The sequence below is a fragment of the Lathyrus oleraceus genome, chromosome 7 (genome assembly GCF_024323335.1).
Source record: "Lathyrus oleraceus cultivar Zhongwan6 chromosome 7, CAAS_Psat_ZW6_1.0, whole genome shotgun sequence".
In the NCBI taxonomy this organism is placed as follows: Eukaryota; Viridiplantae; Streptophyta; class Magnoliopsida; order Fabales; family Fabaceae; genus Lathyrus; species Lathyrus oleraceus.
Window position 1 is genome coordinate 272,771,173 of NC_066585.1, and position 15,668 is coordinate 272,786,840.

Here is a 15,668-nt window from a genome sequence, read left to right on the forward strand (position 1 = left end):
TGAACTCTAGCTAGTTCATCCCCAAAATTACGTCGAGTTGACTCAAAGGCAAGTATATCAAGTCAACTCTGAAGTCTTTACCCTAAATGGTCAAAGGATAATTAAAACACACTAATAAATTAGTCACCGAACCATTTGTTGAGGTACCAATGACCATACTCCCAATCATATAAGACACTCTAAGATTTAACTTGCTGACACAATAAAGAGATATAAATGAATATGTTGTACAAGTATCAATCATATCAGTAAAAGAAACACCATTAACTAAACATGTACCTCAGATTAAATTATTCGATCTCGAGACATCCACACCACTTAGAGCAAATACTCTACCATTAGCTTGCGTGGAAGTTGGCGCCTTCCTCAGTTTCTGACACTGGGTACTAATATGTTCAGGTTCACCACAATTGTAGCAAGTCAGAGCATTACTCTTACACTTAGCAATACGATGTCCTTGTTTCCCATACTTGAAACACTTCCGATCGACACTCTTACACTCGTCAACATGATGGCCTAACTCTCCACACCTGAAACATTTTAGAGGAGCAATAGCTCCTCCCCCACTTCTCTTTTTCCCACCTGCATCCTTCTGATGGAACTTTTGCTTTCCCTTATCAACTAGAGTCACATAAGGTTTACCATAATACTGATTCCCAATTTTCTTCTCACTAGCACTCTTGTAGTGAGTCGATCTGGCCCTACTATCTTCAGGATATATCCTACACTTATTCACCAACACATAGAATCGACGAATTTCCTGATAATTAATGAATTGCTTGATTTCAGGACGTATGTCACCCTCAAACTTCACACCCATCGATCCTTCAACTTCCATACCATTATAGTGGGGACAAAATCTCGCCAACTTTTCGAGTTTATGCGCATAATCAACAATAAACATACTCCTTTGCTTCAACTGCAATAACTCAATCTCTTTCTTACTACGAACATCAGTCGTAAAGTACTTATCCATAAAGTCTTTCTTGAAGTTCTCCCAAGTAATCTCAATACATGTAGCTCCCAACTGTTGGCGAGCAATATCCCCTAAATACCCAACCTCTTATGATAACATGTGTGTCCCAAAAATCACTTTTCTGCTCATCAGTGGAAACCATAACTCGAAAGATCTGCTCAATCTACTACATCCAACTCTGAGCGCCCTTAGGATGGTATCTCCCTTTAAAAGTAGGCAGATTTTTCCTATGAAACTTTCCTAACCCATGTAATCCATCAACACCACCATTCTGATTCTCTTGCAATGCTTTGTTCACTTGCGATGTCACATTAGCCATGACTTCCAAAGCATCAACAATTGCACGATCATTTCTACCAGTAATTTCTTTATGCATAATAAACCAAGTTCAAATTAACCAATCATAAACAGTAAATTAAATAGCAATTAATGGAACATGCATCGACAATGTTCACACATGTATCACATACAAGGGTAACAAATAGTTCACAACCTAGGCCGAATGGACTGACTTGCTCTTAGTAGGTCGATTCACAACCTAGGCCGAATGGACCAACTTGAGTTAATGACTAGGTGAATGAACTAGTAGTAACAACTTAGGTTATGAAGATGACTTAGGTGTGATGCTTGGACGTGAAGGTACCTCGGTGTGTACCACGGAAGAGTAGTCGCTTGAATTATGAATCAATAGGCTTTGTATGGAACATATTGTGATGATATGAGACTTGGTGATTGTGATCACGTAGTGATTGATGAGTTCAATCACGTTGAATGTTGGAACCTAATCACATATTCAGAAATAACCATTGATTGTCCATATCCCAATTGAGATCCTTATGTAAAGTAGAATTAGGATGTAGGCATCAATGATTCATGTCTCACAAATGAGTTTGAGTCCCTTAGAGGAGAGGTGGACCTCAAAGTGGTTTTGAGTCCCATGAGGAAAAATGCTCTAAGTGGGTTCGAGTCTCATACGAGTGACGATTCTTAAAGTGGGCTTGAGTCGCATGGAGAACCCAAATCCACAAGAAAGTCAAATCATACAAACATTTGTGATCTGAGTCCTTGCCCTAGATGTATGTCCGGTTGGGGAAACATGCTTTGTTGCTTCTGAATAGTGATTTATTGAGTTATGTGAACTAAAGTTACATGTTTTCATACAATGCGAATATCCCTTAGATGCTTAAGTATTTCTCTATTGTGTAAGTGTACATATGTATGGTTTTATCGAGGAGCTTAAATTGAAGTTTAGATAATAGTCCCTTTAGAGCCAAGTGAACCCATAAGATATGAAACCCACTAAGATTATCATCTCAACCCACTATTATTGTTGTTTTCAGGTGGTTCTTTGCAAATGAAAGACAAGGATAAGCTTGTCTAATGATGTTTCAGAGACTTTTGATAGCATGATCTTCCACCGTGGATATCGTACATATGTAGACATTGTATATAGATCTTAGATTTGTTTAGGAACCTTTGTGTTACATGTGTCATATTGTATATTATTTTTTTGGACATGTATATATAATGATGTCTCTAGGCACTTATGCATATTAGTACCAATTTACATTATATGTAATATATTTTCTAGATGTATATTATGTGTGGATGTTACACACCCTATATTATCCCGCCTTGTCATCATACTTGTTTGGGGATTGCTCTCTAGACCCATGGGGTGCTCCCCCACACGATGAAAAGTCAAAATTTCCCCTACCGTTCGGAGATGTATCTCCAGACACGCCTTTTTTACATACCTTTCACCACAAATGGACGAGTCATCCTTAGTTTTCCAAAATTTAATCCGAAAATGTATCTTCGTATAACACAGGGGTGAGTTTGGAGATGCATCTCTGTAAACACCCTTAATTCAAAATTCAGGGAGTTTTATAGAGATGCATCTCCAGACACATGTTATTCATAAACCTGCTCCAGACCCTTCACACTTCCTCATTCATTTTTTGAAAAGTCATTAAAAAAGCTGTATTTAAACTCTTTTGCTACAAACCATTTTCAAACCCTATTTGAGCAAGTTTCATCAAGCTCCACTCACTCCATTCTACTTCATTTACTGCAAACTTACTCACTTCATTCAAACTTCTCATCCACAACTCTAATTTGGTAAGTTTCTCATTTCATTATTTTTGGCGTGTTTTGAATGATGTTTTAGGCAATGTTTTAAAAACCGGACCGGAGATCAAACCGATAAAACTTACGGTTTAAGGTTCAACTGGTTAAACCTACGGTCGAATCGTTTATTAAATAAACTAATATAAAAATAAATTTCATAAATATGTCACACATAATCATATGTTCACAACTTAATAAAATATATTTTTCAAAAATTCATTACAAATTTAATACAACAATATCGATAATATATATAATAACATAACATAGTTCTACACTTTATTTTAACATTCATTTAAGAACAATTTAACCAAATTAAAGAATTACAATAAACTAAGTTAAACTAATTCAAACCAAAATTAAAATAATAGAATATAATAACTAAAATGAAGTTCAAATAATGAATAACACCTAAATTAAATAAGATAAAATATCAAAAATAAATAATATAATATACTTCATTAAAAAAAACGAATTTGAATTGAACTACGACAAATAAATCTTAATTGACAATAATAAACAATATTGATTTGAACGACAATCAATATTGAGTTGGATATCGTGACTATGTTTGAAAGAGACAACGTGATGATGATGAAGTGTGGTTAAAAGAAAAACTATAATAGAGTGACAAAACTTAGAAGTTTGTACGGTTGTAAAAAAATACAGAATTGTTTTTTTGTGATTGAGAATGTATGTTAAGTTTTGATATTGACATATTAAAATTTATAAAAAAATATAAAAAATGGTCAATTTGATGAGTTTTTTTGAACCAGACGATTTTACAAAATCGGCTCCAATTCTTTAGTTTAAATGATTTTAGACCGTTAAATCTGATTGTTCTGATCATATTTTGTTTAAAACGGAAGAACTATCATAAATTACAAAGACTTATGTGATTTTAAGTGCGTCAGATCTCCAAACATCAATAAATACTTTTTTTTAAATTTTCAACGGTATGATGAAAAACGCATTTCCCTTCTTGTTTTGAGTCATGGTGTGGGTTGGCCCATCCCAAAACAAATATTTTTTCACTTAAATTTGTATGCATAATCTTATTTAAACTAAGATTTTATATATATCAACAAATATTTTTCCATTCACATCAGTTGTCACAAGTCTCATTCAAATGTTTATTCAACCTTAAAAATCACAACACTTAAACTTTTTAACAAATATTTTTTTATATAAAATTCTTAAAGTTTATACTTACAACATTTGTCAGCAAGAACTAAAAACAATATAAAAACACATATTTTTCAAATTTTGATATTCATTAGACATTTCTATACCTTAAAATCACATATATTGAAAAATGTCTATACTATTACTCAATATACATCTTTTAAGAAATGTACATGATCTCTACTCATAAATTCAATTACCAAATATCCAATCAACAATCAACAATCAACATCCTTATTTAGTCTCTCATTCAATCCTATTTTCTAAACATCACTCTGTGCTAACAAACTAATACTAGTACATAAATCCCTTATAGCAATTCATCATAATTAATTTCCAATTTCTGCATCATCCCTCTTCCAAAGACGAACTTTGATTCCATGTTTCATATACATAGTCAATGCAATCCTTGGCTCAACAATGTGATTCTCAACAACCTTCACATGATATCTATATATGATACTAGCAGCAACATACTTCATCTGATAATATGCAAAATCTTTGCCTAAACATAAACGAGGTCCACCATTAAATGCAGTGAATTTGTATGCAGATTCACTCATAAACTTTCCATCTTTTAACCATCTTTCTGGCTTAAACTCTCTGCAATCTTTTCCCCATATGCTTTCCATTCTTCCCATTGCATATATTGCATATATCACTTTTGTTCCTTTTTTTAGAACTGTTCCATCTGGGAATCTATCATCCTCAACTACCTATAAAATAAAATAAACAATATCATAATTATGTTATTAATGCTTTTCACCTCGAGCCACCAGGTCAATTTAATATCATGACTTTGAATTGTGTGAGATTATTCTAGTACTAATTAATTTACAGGTTTTCTAGGTTGCTGTTTTCCAATAAAGTTTGACTCATACTTCTTCTTGCATGGTTTCAACATAACTCTAGAAACTCTCGGACATAGACATCAGATACAACATAACACGGACGCTGACACGTCGATACTGATGATAATTTGACTTAGGCTCGGACATGTCTTGTTTCGGAGGTGTCTGTGTTTTAGAACATGTAAAATAAATAGAAACAAGAAAAAAATAAACATTTACCTCTTTGTGATCCACTGGAACAGAAGGGTATAATCTGAGAGCTTCTGATAAACAAGCATGCAAATAATCCATTTTTTTAATCTCTTCAGGCCTAAATATCAAAGAATTTTCGAACTTTTCCTTCTTCATTTCATTCCTTTGACTCACCACTTTGCAGATCTCTTCTAAAATCTTTTTCTCCACTTCATGATTCTTATCAAGCAGCCAGAAAAACCAACTCAAAGCAACAGAAGAAGTGTCTCTTCCAGCTAATATAAAATTCACACATATATCCCTTAAGAACTTATCTGAATAAGCAATTCCATTCTCATTTTTCATCTTCATGAAAACAGTTAACAGATCAGATTTTTGTGATTTCTTGTCCTCAGATTCCAAAGACAGTTCCTTTTTTCTTGTTCTTATAACATTCATAGCAAATTCATTAACCGCTTTGATTGATTTCTTGAGTTTGCTCTCTGTGCCTAAGTTGAAAAGCCTCATGAACTTCCAAACACATGTTGGCGTAACGAAACGAAACATGGTTGCTTCTGTTGCATCTTCGAACGCTTTTGCAAATGGTATAACAGGAAGGTTTTGACTCAAACAACCCGGATCAACACCAAAAGCTATCATACAAACATTATCAAAAGTTAACCTTAAAAGAATGTCTTGAAGATCTATGACAATGCTTTTAACAACAGAATCCTCTAAAACAGGTAAAAGCCTTGAATGAACAAGCTCAAACAAAGAATCAGTTGTTAAATTCCTGAACTTTGTTGAATGAAACTCAATGCTTGCTGTTTTTCTTTGTTTCTGCCATTTTTCGTCGTCGGCGTTGAATATACCGTCTCCGAGTAAGTCTCTTACCGTGCTTCTGAAGTAAGTTCCTTTAGGAAAGTTAATGAACTTGGTTTTGAGAAGGTGTTCGAGGTTTCGAGGATCGGAAGTGATTATGCAGTTGAGGCTGCTGAAAGTAGGACCTTTGAAATGAAAAGTTCCGTTTTGTTTGATAAGGATATCTGAGAACCATTCATACAAGTTGGTTCTTAGGCCATTGAGTAAAGAAGGTAACATACCAAGAAAAGGCCAAATAGGTAAGCCATGATGGACTTTTTGTTTGAGAGAATGAATGATTATGAAGATGGTAATTGCAATGAGAATTTCAAGAGTTTGAATGTTTTGGAAGATGAAGAGAGTGAGGGAATAGATCATGTTGAAGTCGGCGGCGAAAGCCGCCGCGGAGGAGGAGGAGGAGGAGGAGGTGAGGTTGAGATTTGTCATGGTGTTTGAGAGATAAGGGATGTGAAAATGCATGATGTTGTTGGTTTGGTCATGGTTGAAGTATGTTAGTTATATGGAGTGTGAGTGCATGAGTTTTGCATATGTGGTTTGGTTTGGTGAACTGAAATGTTATTGTTTTTGAGGAAAAGTTGATTTCGTTAAGTGATTATGGGAAAAGGAATTAAAGTAGAGAGGAGTAAGAGTTTTAAGAAAGGGATTGGAGGATGAGAAGTTGATGAGGCAGATTACCTAAGTGGGAGTATAGTGTTACAAGTTTCATTATATGATTTAGCTTAATGAATATGTAAAGAATTGTTAATACTATATTACACGACATGGCATGGCTTTGGAATTTGGTTAGAATGTTTAATCAAATACTAGTCAATAACTTGGTTGGGTTGAAGAGAGAGAAAGAGAGCAATTCATTGCTTATTAAACAAGTTAATGTGGGAATTCTTTATCTTTGCCATTAAGATAGTAAGTACATTTAAATATAGAAGGGTGAAGAGATAATAGATCAAGGGTAAATAAATATACTAAAACATGTGGCTTGTGTAGAAATAGAATAAAAATTTAAAATTATCCTCTTTATATATCCCATAGTATATGTCAAATAAAAAATTATCCAAAAAACTTGGTCGTTTATAGTTTTTAATATTTATTTTTAGAAGTTCTTTAATATATATTTTGATGATACAAATAGAAAGATATATATAATTTTAATTGTTTATTCTTTATACATTTTAAATAGTATTATGTGTACTATTCTCAAATTATTTATTTTCTACTTTATATATGAAAATTACTACTATTTTTTTCTTTCAATTTATTATTTTTAAATATAAATAGAATAGTGAAATACAATTATTTTATTGTTATGTGTCGTCCACGAGGTCCAAAAGAACGGAAGTGTAAAAATAAATGGTAAGGCGCAAAACAAGTGGACTGCATTTTTTTTATCAAATGGGCAAGCTCTCTCATGAAGTTTATCCCTGTCGTCTAGATCGATTGGCGTTGACTGTATTGTATGCCCTCTTCGCACATGTTCAGTTGCTAACAAACTCCCATATTTAAAAAGAGGGTCACACCATTTCTCAAGTATACAAATCCTTTTCCATTCATACTTCACTTCTTATTTCCTTATATACTTGAGAGTTGGAGTACTAATCTTGCAAGTCAGCCCCCTCTCCACCACATTAGAAGCATCGAACCATCACATTATATAGTGAATTCAACCTCTCTAATCATTATCTAGTTCCAAAGCAGAACATTGACGCAATCTACGGGAATCAATCTTTGATTTCTACGATTACCATGATCCATTGTTTCGCGATTCAAGTGGATCATATCTAGATCTCTTTCAATCGAAGCACAAATCTCCATCTCCAATTTAATTTCACCAGGTCCGGAGTCGAACTTTTTCCACCAGATCCATCAGACGATGGCACCGTCAAAAGTCACTTGTTCCTTTGTTTAACGACAAGCACTTGCAACCACCAAAGTGGATAGGAATCTGCTTCCTCCTCTTCAAAGGATAGACAACCAAGTCGCATTAAATACTCATTATGTTCCTATGCCTTTAAAATTTTCCCAACATATGGCAGATCAAGGAACTTCAAAATTTCTTTCATTCCTCAAATTTGCTCCATAATTCCACCTAAGATAACCCTCCTTCATGCTTACATTACCTCTTACCATAATCAGGGTGAGGCACTCCTTGGTTTTCATCTCTTGTAGGCTAATCTTGGTGTCATACCCCAAAATTCGCCCGTTAATTTTGCAAGACATTTTTTGAGGCACCCCAACTTATTTTCCAAGGCATTGACCTTAAAGGAACCAAGACCCAGCTCACAGATGGCCAAATCCAGAAAATGGCCCAAACTGGCATGCTCGCTAGGCGAGCAACTCCTTCGCCTAGCGAACCCTTCGCTACGCCACTCGCCTAGCGAAGCTTGCGAATACCAGAAAATTCTGGGCTTCATTCTGAGCCCATTAGGTCACAAAAACTATTATAAATACCAAGGACTTCATTCAGAAAGGGGAGAACGAAAAACGGAAGGAAAACGGGACAGAAGGAGACGAACCGGAACCCTAGCAATCAAACCTTGGAGGCTACCCGAGAGAATTCAGAGCAACCCTAAAGGAAACCCTGAAGGCAACTCATCTGCACAAAGGTTACCTCCGCCCAACTCAATCTGATACCAAAGGTGATCTGCCAATTCAACGTTGCAATTCAATTGCAAACAGGTTTGCGCATCACTACTGTTTTATGCTTCCAACCTGTAATCTCTAAATACATAATGCATCATGACTGAATTTTTGGATATGTAATTAGATTTTGCATGTGAGTTTAAGTATGCCTGAATATCCTGAATGTTTGACCATGTTATTTCTGTAATTGAATGCCATAGGGTTCGGAGTTCCGGAAATTGTACTGCTATCAAACTCAAAACCCGTAGCCGCTCGCTAGCACATCGCTAAGCGAGCATATAGCGAGCACTCGCTAAGCCTTCGCTAGGCGAAGCAGCAACGAACATGACAGTCGCTGAATTTTTCTGTTCTGCTTTGTGCCGACCTGATCCGATTCATTATAACCATGCATTATTACTACTGCTGTGTTTCTTTCGTAGTGCAATTCTCAATTGCACTTTGTCTCGATATTCTAACCTGTTTGCTGAATCTTGTAAGGGCTTACATACTCCCGAAGAAACGGACTGCTAGGTATTCCACTTTATTTGTGGGATACCCTTATGGAGACATATTTGGAATTGCCTAATTGATTATAATATGGACCTAATTACCTAATTGATTACAACTACCTAATCGATTGTAAAATATTGCCTTTGAATATGTGATTTTGGACCTCTCTTTGTTGCCTTACGATATTACGGTATTATGGTCATGTCCCGCGAATGTGGGGATACACTTAGCAAAGACCCTTCGATTAAATCATCAGGTCCCTATAAAATAAATCATAGTCCCTAAGATGTTGCCTACGAATATATGATTTTATCCCTCGATGACCCGTCGTTGTAGCCTACGGTTAAATGATGATTGTCCCTTCGAATGCTAAAGTATCCTTACAAATGTTGCCTTTAATGACCAATCGATGACCCTACGATGACCTTTTTACATCCAAAGGATAAAACTACTTACTTCTCAATAGTAAGGACAGTTTTACCCTCATAAGGATAGGAAATACCCATAAAGGCCTTTGGTAGGTATAACCCTTAATTGCTGACTCACAACCTAAAATATTTTTCACACCCCACACCTTTCAAAACATCTTTTAGAAAATCACCACTTGGTATACATTCATACTAGAATCATTACCGAGTTATATTTTTCTAAACAACTTTCAAAACTAAACGAGATAACCACTTTGTATACATTCATACAAGAATCATTACAAAGTTAAATTCTCTTTTCAAAACATTTTTTAAGCAATTCACAAACACTTTTTTCAGACAAACATAAGTGATCAAGCAATTAAGAGCCCATGGATAACCATGGATACAAAGGGTGCTAACACCTTCCCTTTGTATAATGTACCTCCCGAACCCAAAATCTAATTAAGGTCTTTCCTGTTCTTTTCCACCTTTCCTTATTGGATAAAAGAAAAGTCGGTGGCGACTCTTGCTATCCGCGACATTTGCTTTCCAAAGCAAAAACACACCAAAGTCAGTTCACCGTATGACAGAACTGGCGACTCTGCTGGGGACAATTAAGAAGAGAGGTTGCCTTAAAAAACAAGATCACTTATTTAAATTGTCTGATTTACTTTTAAGGGACTGCTTGGGTATTTTATGCTTGAGTGAAAGATCCTACACCCGGATCTAGTGTACCTTAGGTAAGTAGCAAAAGATCATCGCGACTATCCGGCGTATACTGGAATGGTCAAAATGATGGCTACGGTTAATGTGACACTTTGGATGTCCTGATGTTCCTCATGTTTACTTGAGGAAAAATTTGGCTTCCGCGTGGTGTCATCAAAGCATTAACCAAACCTTTAGAACCCTAATTGACTCATCCTAGCCATTAGAAAGTAGTGAGATAACTGACTTCGGTTCCGACTGGGGTTGGTTGAGACTCGATACTACACTCCTCGAGATTGGACTTTAGGGAAGCTTTGGTCAACCACTTGGTGTTGCACTGAAGTGGACTTAAAAGAAGGTCAATGATTGGAGATCCTTCTAGAACCCGGTTACTATTCTAGGACAGGTTGAACCAACCAAACTTCAGTGGGGATGGTACTTACCTATGGAACTCATGCAAGCCTTAAAACCTAGGAATGATTATTGTGTGACTTGCTTGTGTTTGTTACTTACATAACATCATAACATCATGACGTCGTGGCATTGTACTAACCATTTCAAGGACTTTAAACATTGAAAACATTTCATACATTGCATAGCATAACATAACATTGCATAACAGGTATTCTAAAGGATCTATGTTCTCACGGTCTTCCTATTGCAAACAGAAAAATGGACCTCGAACAAACTGTCAAAGATCTCTAGGCTCAGAATGCTCAATTCCAGGAGATGATCTTGAACTTATCCAAGGGGCAGGAGGAACTGAAGGCTCTCTTGCTCGAGAAAAAGAAAGACAAGAAACCTGTGAGTTACATCAACCCGGGAAGAAGGCTCAAAGGACAGGCTGTAGGAGTCAAGATTAGACTTCCGAAGGATCAAGAAGAGGGGACAGAAAATGATTCGGAAGATGAGAATGATGATCCTTTCGACCATGAGGACGACGATGAAGATTATGAAAATAAATAGTACTCTCCAAAAGATGATAAGTATAAGTTGCTGGAAGAACGCATGCTAGCTATGGAGGGTCAGAAGGTGCCCGGTCTGGATTTCGAAGGCTTGGGTCTGGTCTCTGATGTGGTCATTCCTCGCAAATTCAAGATCCCCACTTTCACTATATACGACGGGGCATCTTGTCCTCAGATGCATCTGAGAGCTTATGTGAGAAAGATTCAGCCGTATACCACTAATAGGAAACTATGGATCCATTTCTTCCAAGAGAGTCTGTCTGGCACACAGTTGGAATGGTACTATCAGCTCGAGAGCTCTAACATCCACACCTGGACTGATTTAGCGACAACTTTCTACAAGCACTACCAGTATAATTCTGAATTGGCACCTACTCGGCTACAGTTGCAGAATATGACTATGGGATCTAAAGAAAGCTTCAAAGAATATGCTCAAAAATGGAGAGATTTGGCTGGCAGAGTCAAACCCCCTATGACTGATCGAGAATTAGTGGACATGTTCATGAGCACACTGAATGGCCCATTCTACAGCCATCTATTGAGGAGTTCCTCGTCAGGTTTCACTGAACTCATATTGACAGGTGAGCATGTTGAACGCGGCATTCGAAGTGGAAAGATACAGGCGGCTACCTCTGATCCTCCGGAGACTCCTAATGACATCACTACCCCTCTGCCTAACCATGACGAGACTGTCAATGCTGTGGAAGATGCTGATAACAATTGGTGACGAACTCAATAATTGGAAGGCTGAAGACACTATCCTGATTTCCTTTAGTCAGGAGTAATTGTTATTGCTTATTTTAATGTATTAAATTTTGTTAAAGGTTTTGTCATTTTTATAAGCATATTCACATTCAATAAATCAATGGACCTTTTTGCATTCAAATATTGCGCTCTTTATCTTTCCTGTCATCTTTAGAAAAAGCTATGTTTTCTTGCACACACTCACGTAACAATTTGCCGATCCATATCCACTATGGATCCTGTTGGTAATAATTCTGCTACTGCTCATTATGACTTTGAAAATCCGATCTACCAAGCCAAGGATGGAAGTGAGGAAGTTTGTGAAGTACCTGAGAACTTGCCAGACTATTACTGCAAGAAGGAAAGACCATACAACCGCAAGAATAATCAATTGAAACTGTAAATCTGGGTACTGAAGTAGACAAGAACATTACTGAGGAAAAATCAAGAGATAATATGGAATGATGAATGTCAAGAAGCTTTTGACAAAATCAAGAAGTATCTCCAAGAACCTCCAATTCTGATGCCACCAGTTGAAGGAAGACCTCTAATCATGTATTTGACCGTGTTAGAAAATTCAATAGGGTGTGTGTTGGGGCAACATGACGAGTCTGGTCGAAAAGAGCATGCAATATACTACCTTAGCAAAAGGTACCGGCTGTGAAACAAGGTACTCACAGCTCGAGAAAGCTTGCTGTGCTTTGGCTTGGGCTGCTCGCCGACTAAGACAGTATATGTTGAATCATACCACTTTATGGATTTCTAAGATGGATCTTATCAAATATACATTCGGAAAACCTGCTCTCTCCAATTTGAACAACAAAATGATTACTGAACTCTGCACGCAGTTCAAAATAAAACACCATAACTCTTCTCCGTACCGGCCAAGGATGAATGGCGCCGTAGAAGCTGCTAATAAGAATATTAAGAAGATCATACAAAAGATGGCAGTAACGTACAAAGACTGGCATGAGATGTTACCGTTTGCTCTTCATGGTTATCGCACTTCAGTACGCACTTCGACAGGGGCAACTCCTTTCTCTTTAGTCTACGGAATGGAAGCCGTTTTACCAGTGGAAGTTTAGATTCCCTCTCTAAGAATCATGAAAGAGGCAGACTTAGATGAGGATGAATGGATTCAGACTCGACTCGATCAGATAAACTTGATTGATGAAAAGAGACTTGCGGCTGTTTGTCATGGGCAGATATATCAGAAGCGCATGACCCAGGCATTTAACAAAAGGGTCAAGAGACAAGTGTATCAAATTGGCAACGTGGTGATCAAGCGTATCATTCTACCACAAAGTGATCCCAGGGGCAAATGGACTCCCACATACGAAGGGCCATTTGTAGTTAAGAAGGTATTCTCTGGTGGAGCCATGATACTTGCTACAATGGATGGCGAAGACTTCCCACATCCCGTGAACGCAGACATAGTTAAAAAATACTACGCATAAAAGAGACCCACTAGGTCGACGTACCTAGGCAAAAGTAAGGGCATCCCGGCGAACCAAAAGGGTTCGGGCAAAAATTAGGGATAAACATGTACACCCGGCAAGTCGAAAACCTGAAAAGGCGGCTTGGGCAAAAAAGGGTATCCTGGTGGACTGAAAACCTGAAAAGGCAGTCCAGGAAAAAATTAGGGATTAAAAGCGTATGACTATGTCCCGTTCTCAGACAGCTTCATCCAAGTTCAAGGGACTGAACAAGCCAATCACTTCTATCCGACAGCAGGAGATGAGATGCTTGAAGACATAATGACAGTGGCAGAATTAAAATCAATAGGACTTTTTCTTCATAGATTTTCTTTGTTGTCTCGACGATTTCCTCTTACTAGGATTTATGTCTCCTTGTGCACAAAATTGCCTGTTTATAGGCCCTCTTTCAAAATCAATACAATTTCATTTCCAAAAAGATGTTTTGTTTTACTTTCTCTGTTTTGCTTGCATAAACGTCCATTGATTTAATTTGAATTGATACATGCACTTGAATATGATCGATGTTTATCAAAAATACATGCATAAAACGGAAATAGCAATTACTACAAGACTTCAGGATCGAGGAAAGGTCTAACCATGCATTCCAATGAATCCGGTTGCTAATTCTATTCCCCAGCATAAACCAGCTATTTCCCAGAAGAGGTTGGCATCACCAGACAGACTGGTCATCTCTTCCATCCCCAGCCGGGCTCTGTTGAGTGTTTCCACCATCAGACAGAAATCAAGTATCCCCAGCTAAGGAAGGGTCATCAATACAAGTATCTCCAACCAGAAGATGGGGATTTATTTTCCCCAGGGAGTCGCCAGGAAAAACTTTTCAGATGCATAATTCATTCATTACATCATTTCACAGCATACGCATGCATACATTGTTCGCATTTATTTTCATAAGCATAAAACATCTCATGCATCATGACATAGCATGAAACTGACTTTATTTTTCAGGTTAATTATCCTCCTGATACAGTCAAAACAAAGGTCCATTCAGACGGACATCTTTATCAATTACAATCCATATGAGCATTCACTCTGGCAAGCACTCTGATATCCGCCCAATGGTGGCATCTTTAAGCCCACCCCAGATATTCATTGCAAATACAACATATACAAATACTATCAGATATAGCCTGGCGTACGATTCACTCTGATTCAGCTCAACATATGACTCCTTCAACTCAGATACGATCTAACGTACGATCCATTCTGACCTTCAACTACTCCAATACGGTCTAATGTACGACCCAATTGGACCTTCAAGTCCTCAGATGCTACCTAGCATACGGTACATTCCAGGGTGTAGTCTAGCGTACGACTACTTTCTTCTTCAGATACAGCCTAACGTACGCCTCATTATGCAACTCAGATACGATCTAGCGTACGATCCATTCTGATTCTACCTTCGTCAGATACAGCCTAACGTACGGCTCATCCTCCAACTGCTCCAATACGGTCTAGCGTACGACCCATTTGGATGTTCATCCTCTCAGATGCTACCTAGCGTACGGTACATTCTGAAGTGTAGTCTAGCGTATGACTACCCCTTTCGTCATCAGAAACAGCCTAACGGACGGCTTATTCTGCAACTCAGATACGATCTAGTGTATGATCCATTCTGATCTTTCATCCCCAGTGAAGTCACCCGCCTAATGGACGACTCAGTCTGCTACTCAGATACGATCTAGCATACGATCCGCTCTGATCCTTACCTCTCCAGATACAGCCTAACGGACGGCTCATTCCGCAATTCAGATACGATCCAGCGTATGATCCATTCTGATCCTTTATCCCCAGCAGCGCATGACCCATTCTGATCCTTATCTCATCAGGTCCAGCTCACCCCAGTGGATGACTCATTGCATGGTCTAACGTACGACTCAGTATGACACCCATGCCTTCAGATATGGTCTAATGTACGACGCACTCTGAAGCTCTCATCATCAAACTTCCTGGGTGGCATCTTTAAGCCCATCTCCATCAAGACTAACTTTTAATTAACATGTGCAAATTTTTAGGGCATTCTAAGT

At 37.5% G+C, this 15,668-nt stretch overlaps 2 protein-coding genes across 2 annotated transcripts; both read right to left on the minus strand.

Annotated features, from left to right (window-relative positions):
• Positions 1 to 280: 280 nt before the first annotated feature.
• LOC127103399 (uncharacterized) lies at positions 281 to 976 on the minus strand. The gene has a single exon (XM_051040663.1). It carries the CDS (start codon positions 974 to 976, stop codon positions 281 to 283), a length of 696 nt encoding a protein of 231 aa, XP_050896620.1.
• Positions 977 to 4,359: 3,383 nt separating this feature from the next.
• Positions 4,360 to 6,929, minus strand: LOC127106325 (cytochrome P450 86B1). Its single transcript, XM_051043634.1, has 2 exons — positions 5,362 to 6,929; positions 4,360 to 5,007 (listed from the first exon to the last, which is right to left on the minus strand). The coding sequence occupies exons 1-2, from the start codon at positions 6,652 to 6,654 to the stop codon at positions 4,621 to 4,623; spliced, it is 1,680 nt and encodes a 559-aa protein (XP_050899591.1). The 5' UTR covers positions 6,655 to 6,929; the 3' UTR covers positions 4,360 to 4,620.
• Between the last annotated feature and the right edge of the window lie 8,739 nt (positions 6,930 to 15,668).

Bases quoted from the DNA above. Each gene is read 5' to 3' on its own strand.
- LOC127106325 (XM_051043634.1), bottom strand. From the start codon at position 6,654: ATGCATTTTCACATCCCTTATCTCTCAAACACCATGACAAATCTCAAC. The intron at 5,008-5,361 runs GTAAATGTTTAT...TTTATTTTATAG, and splicing joins TTCCAGTGGATCACAAAGAG to GTAGTTGAGGATGATAGATT.
- LOC127103399 (XM_051040663.1), bottom strand. From the start codon at position 976: ATGGATAAGTACTTTACGACTGATGTTCGTAGTAAGAAAGAGATTGAG.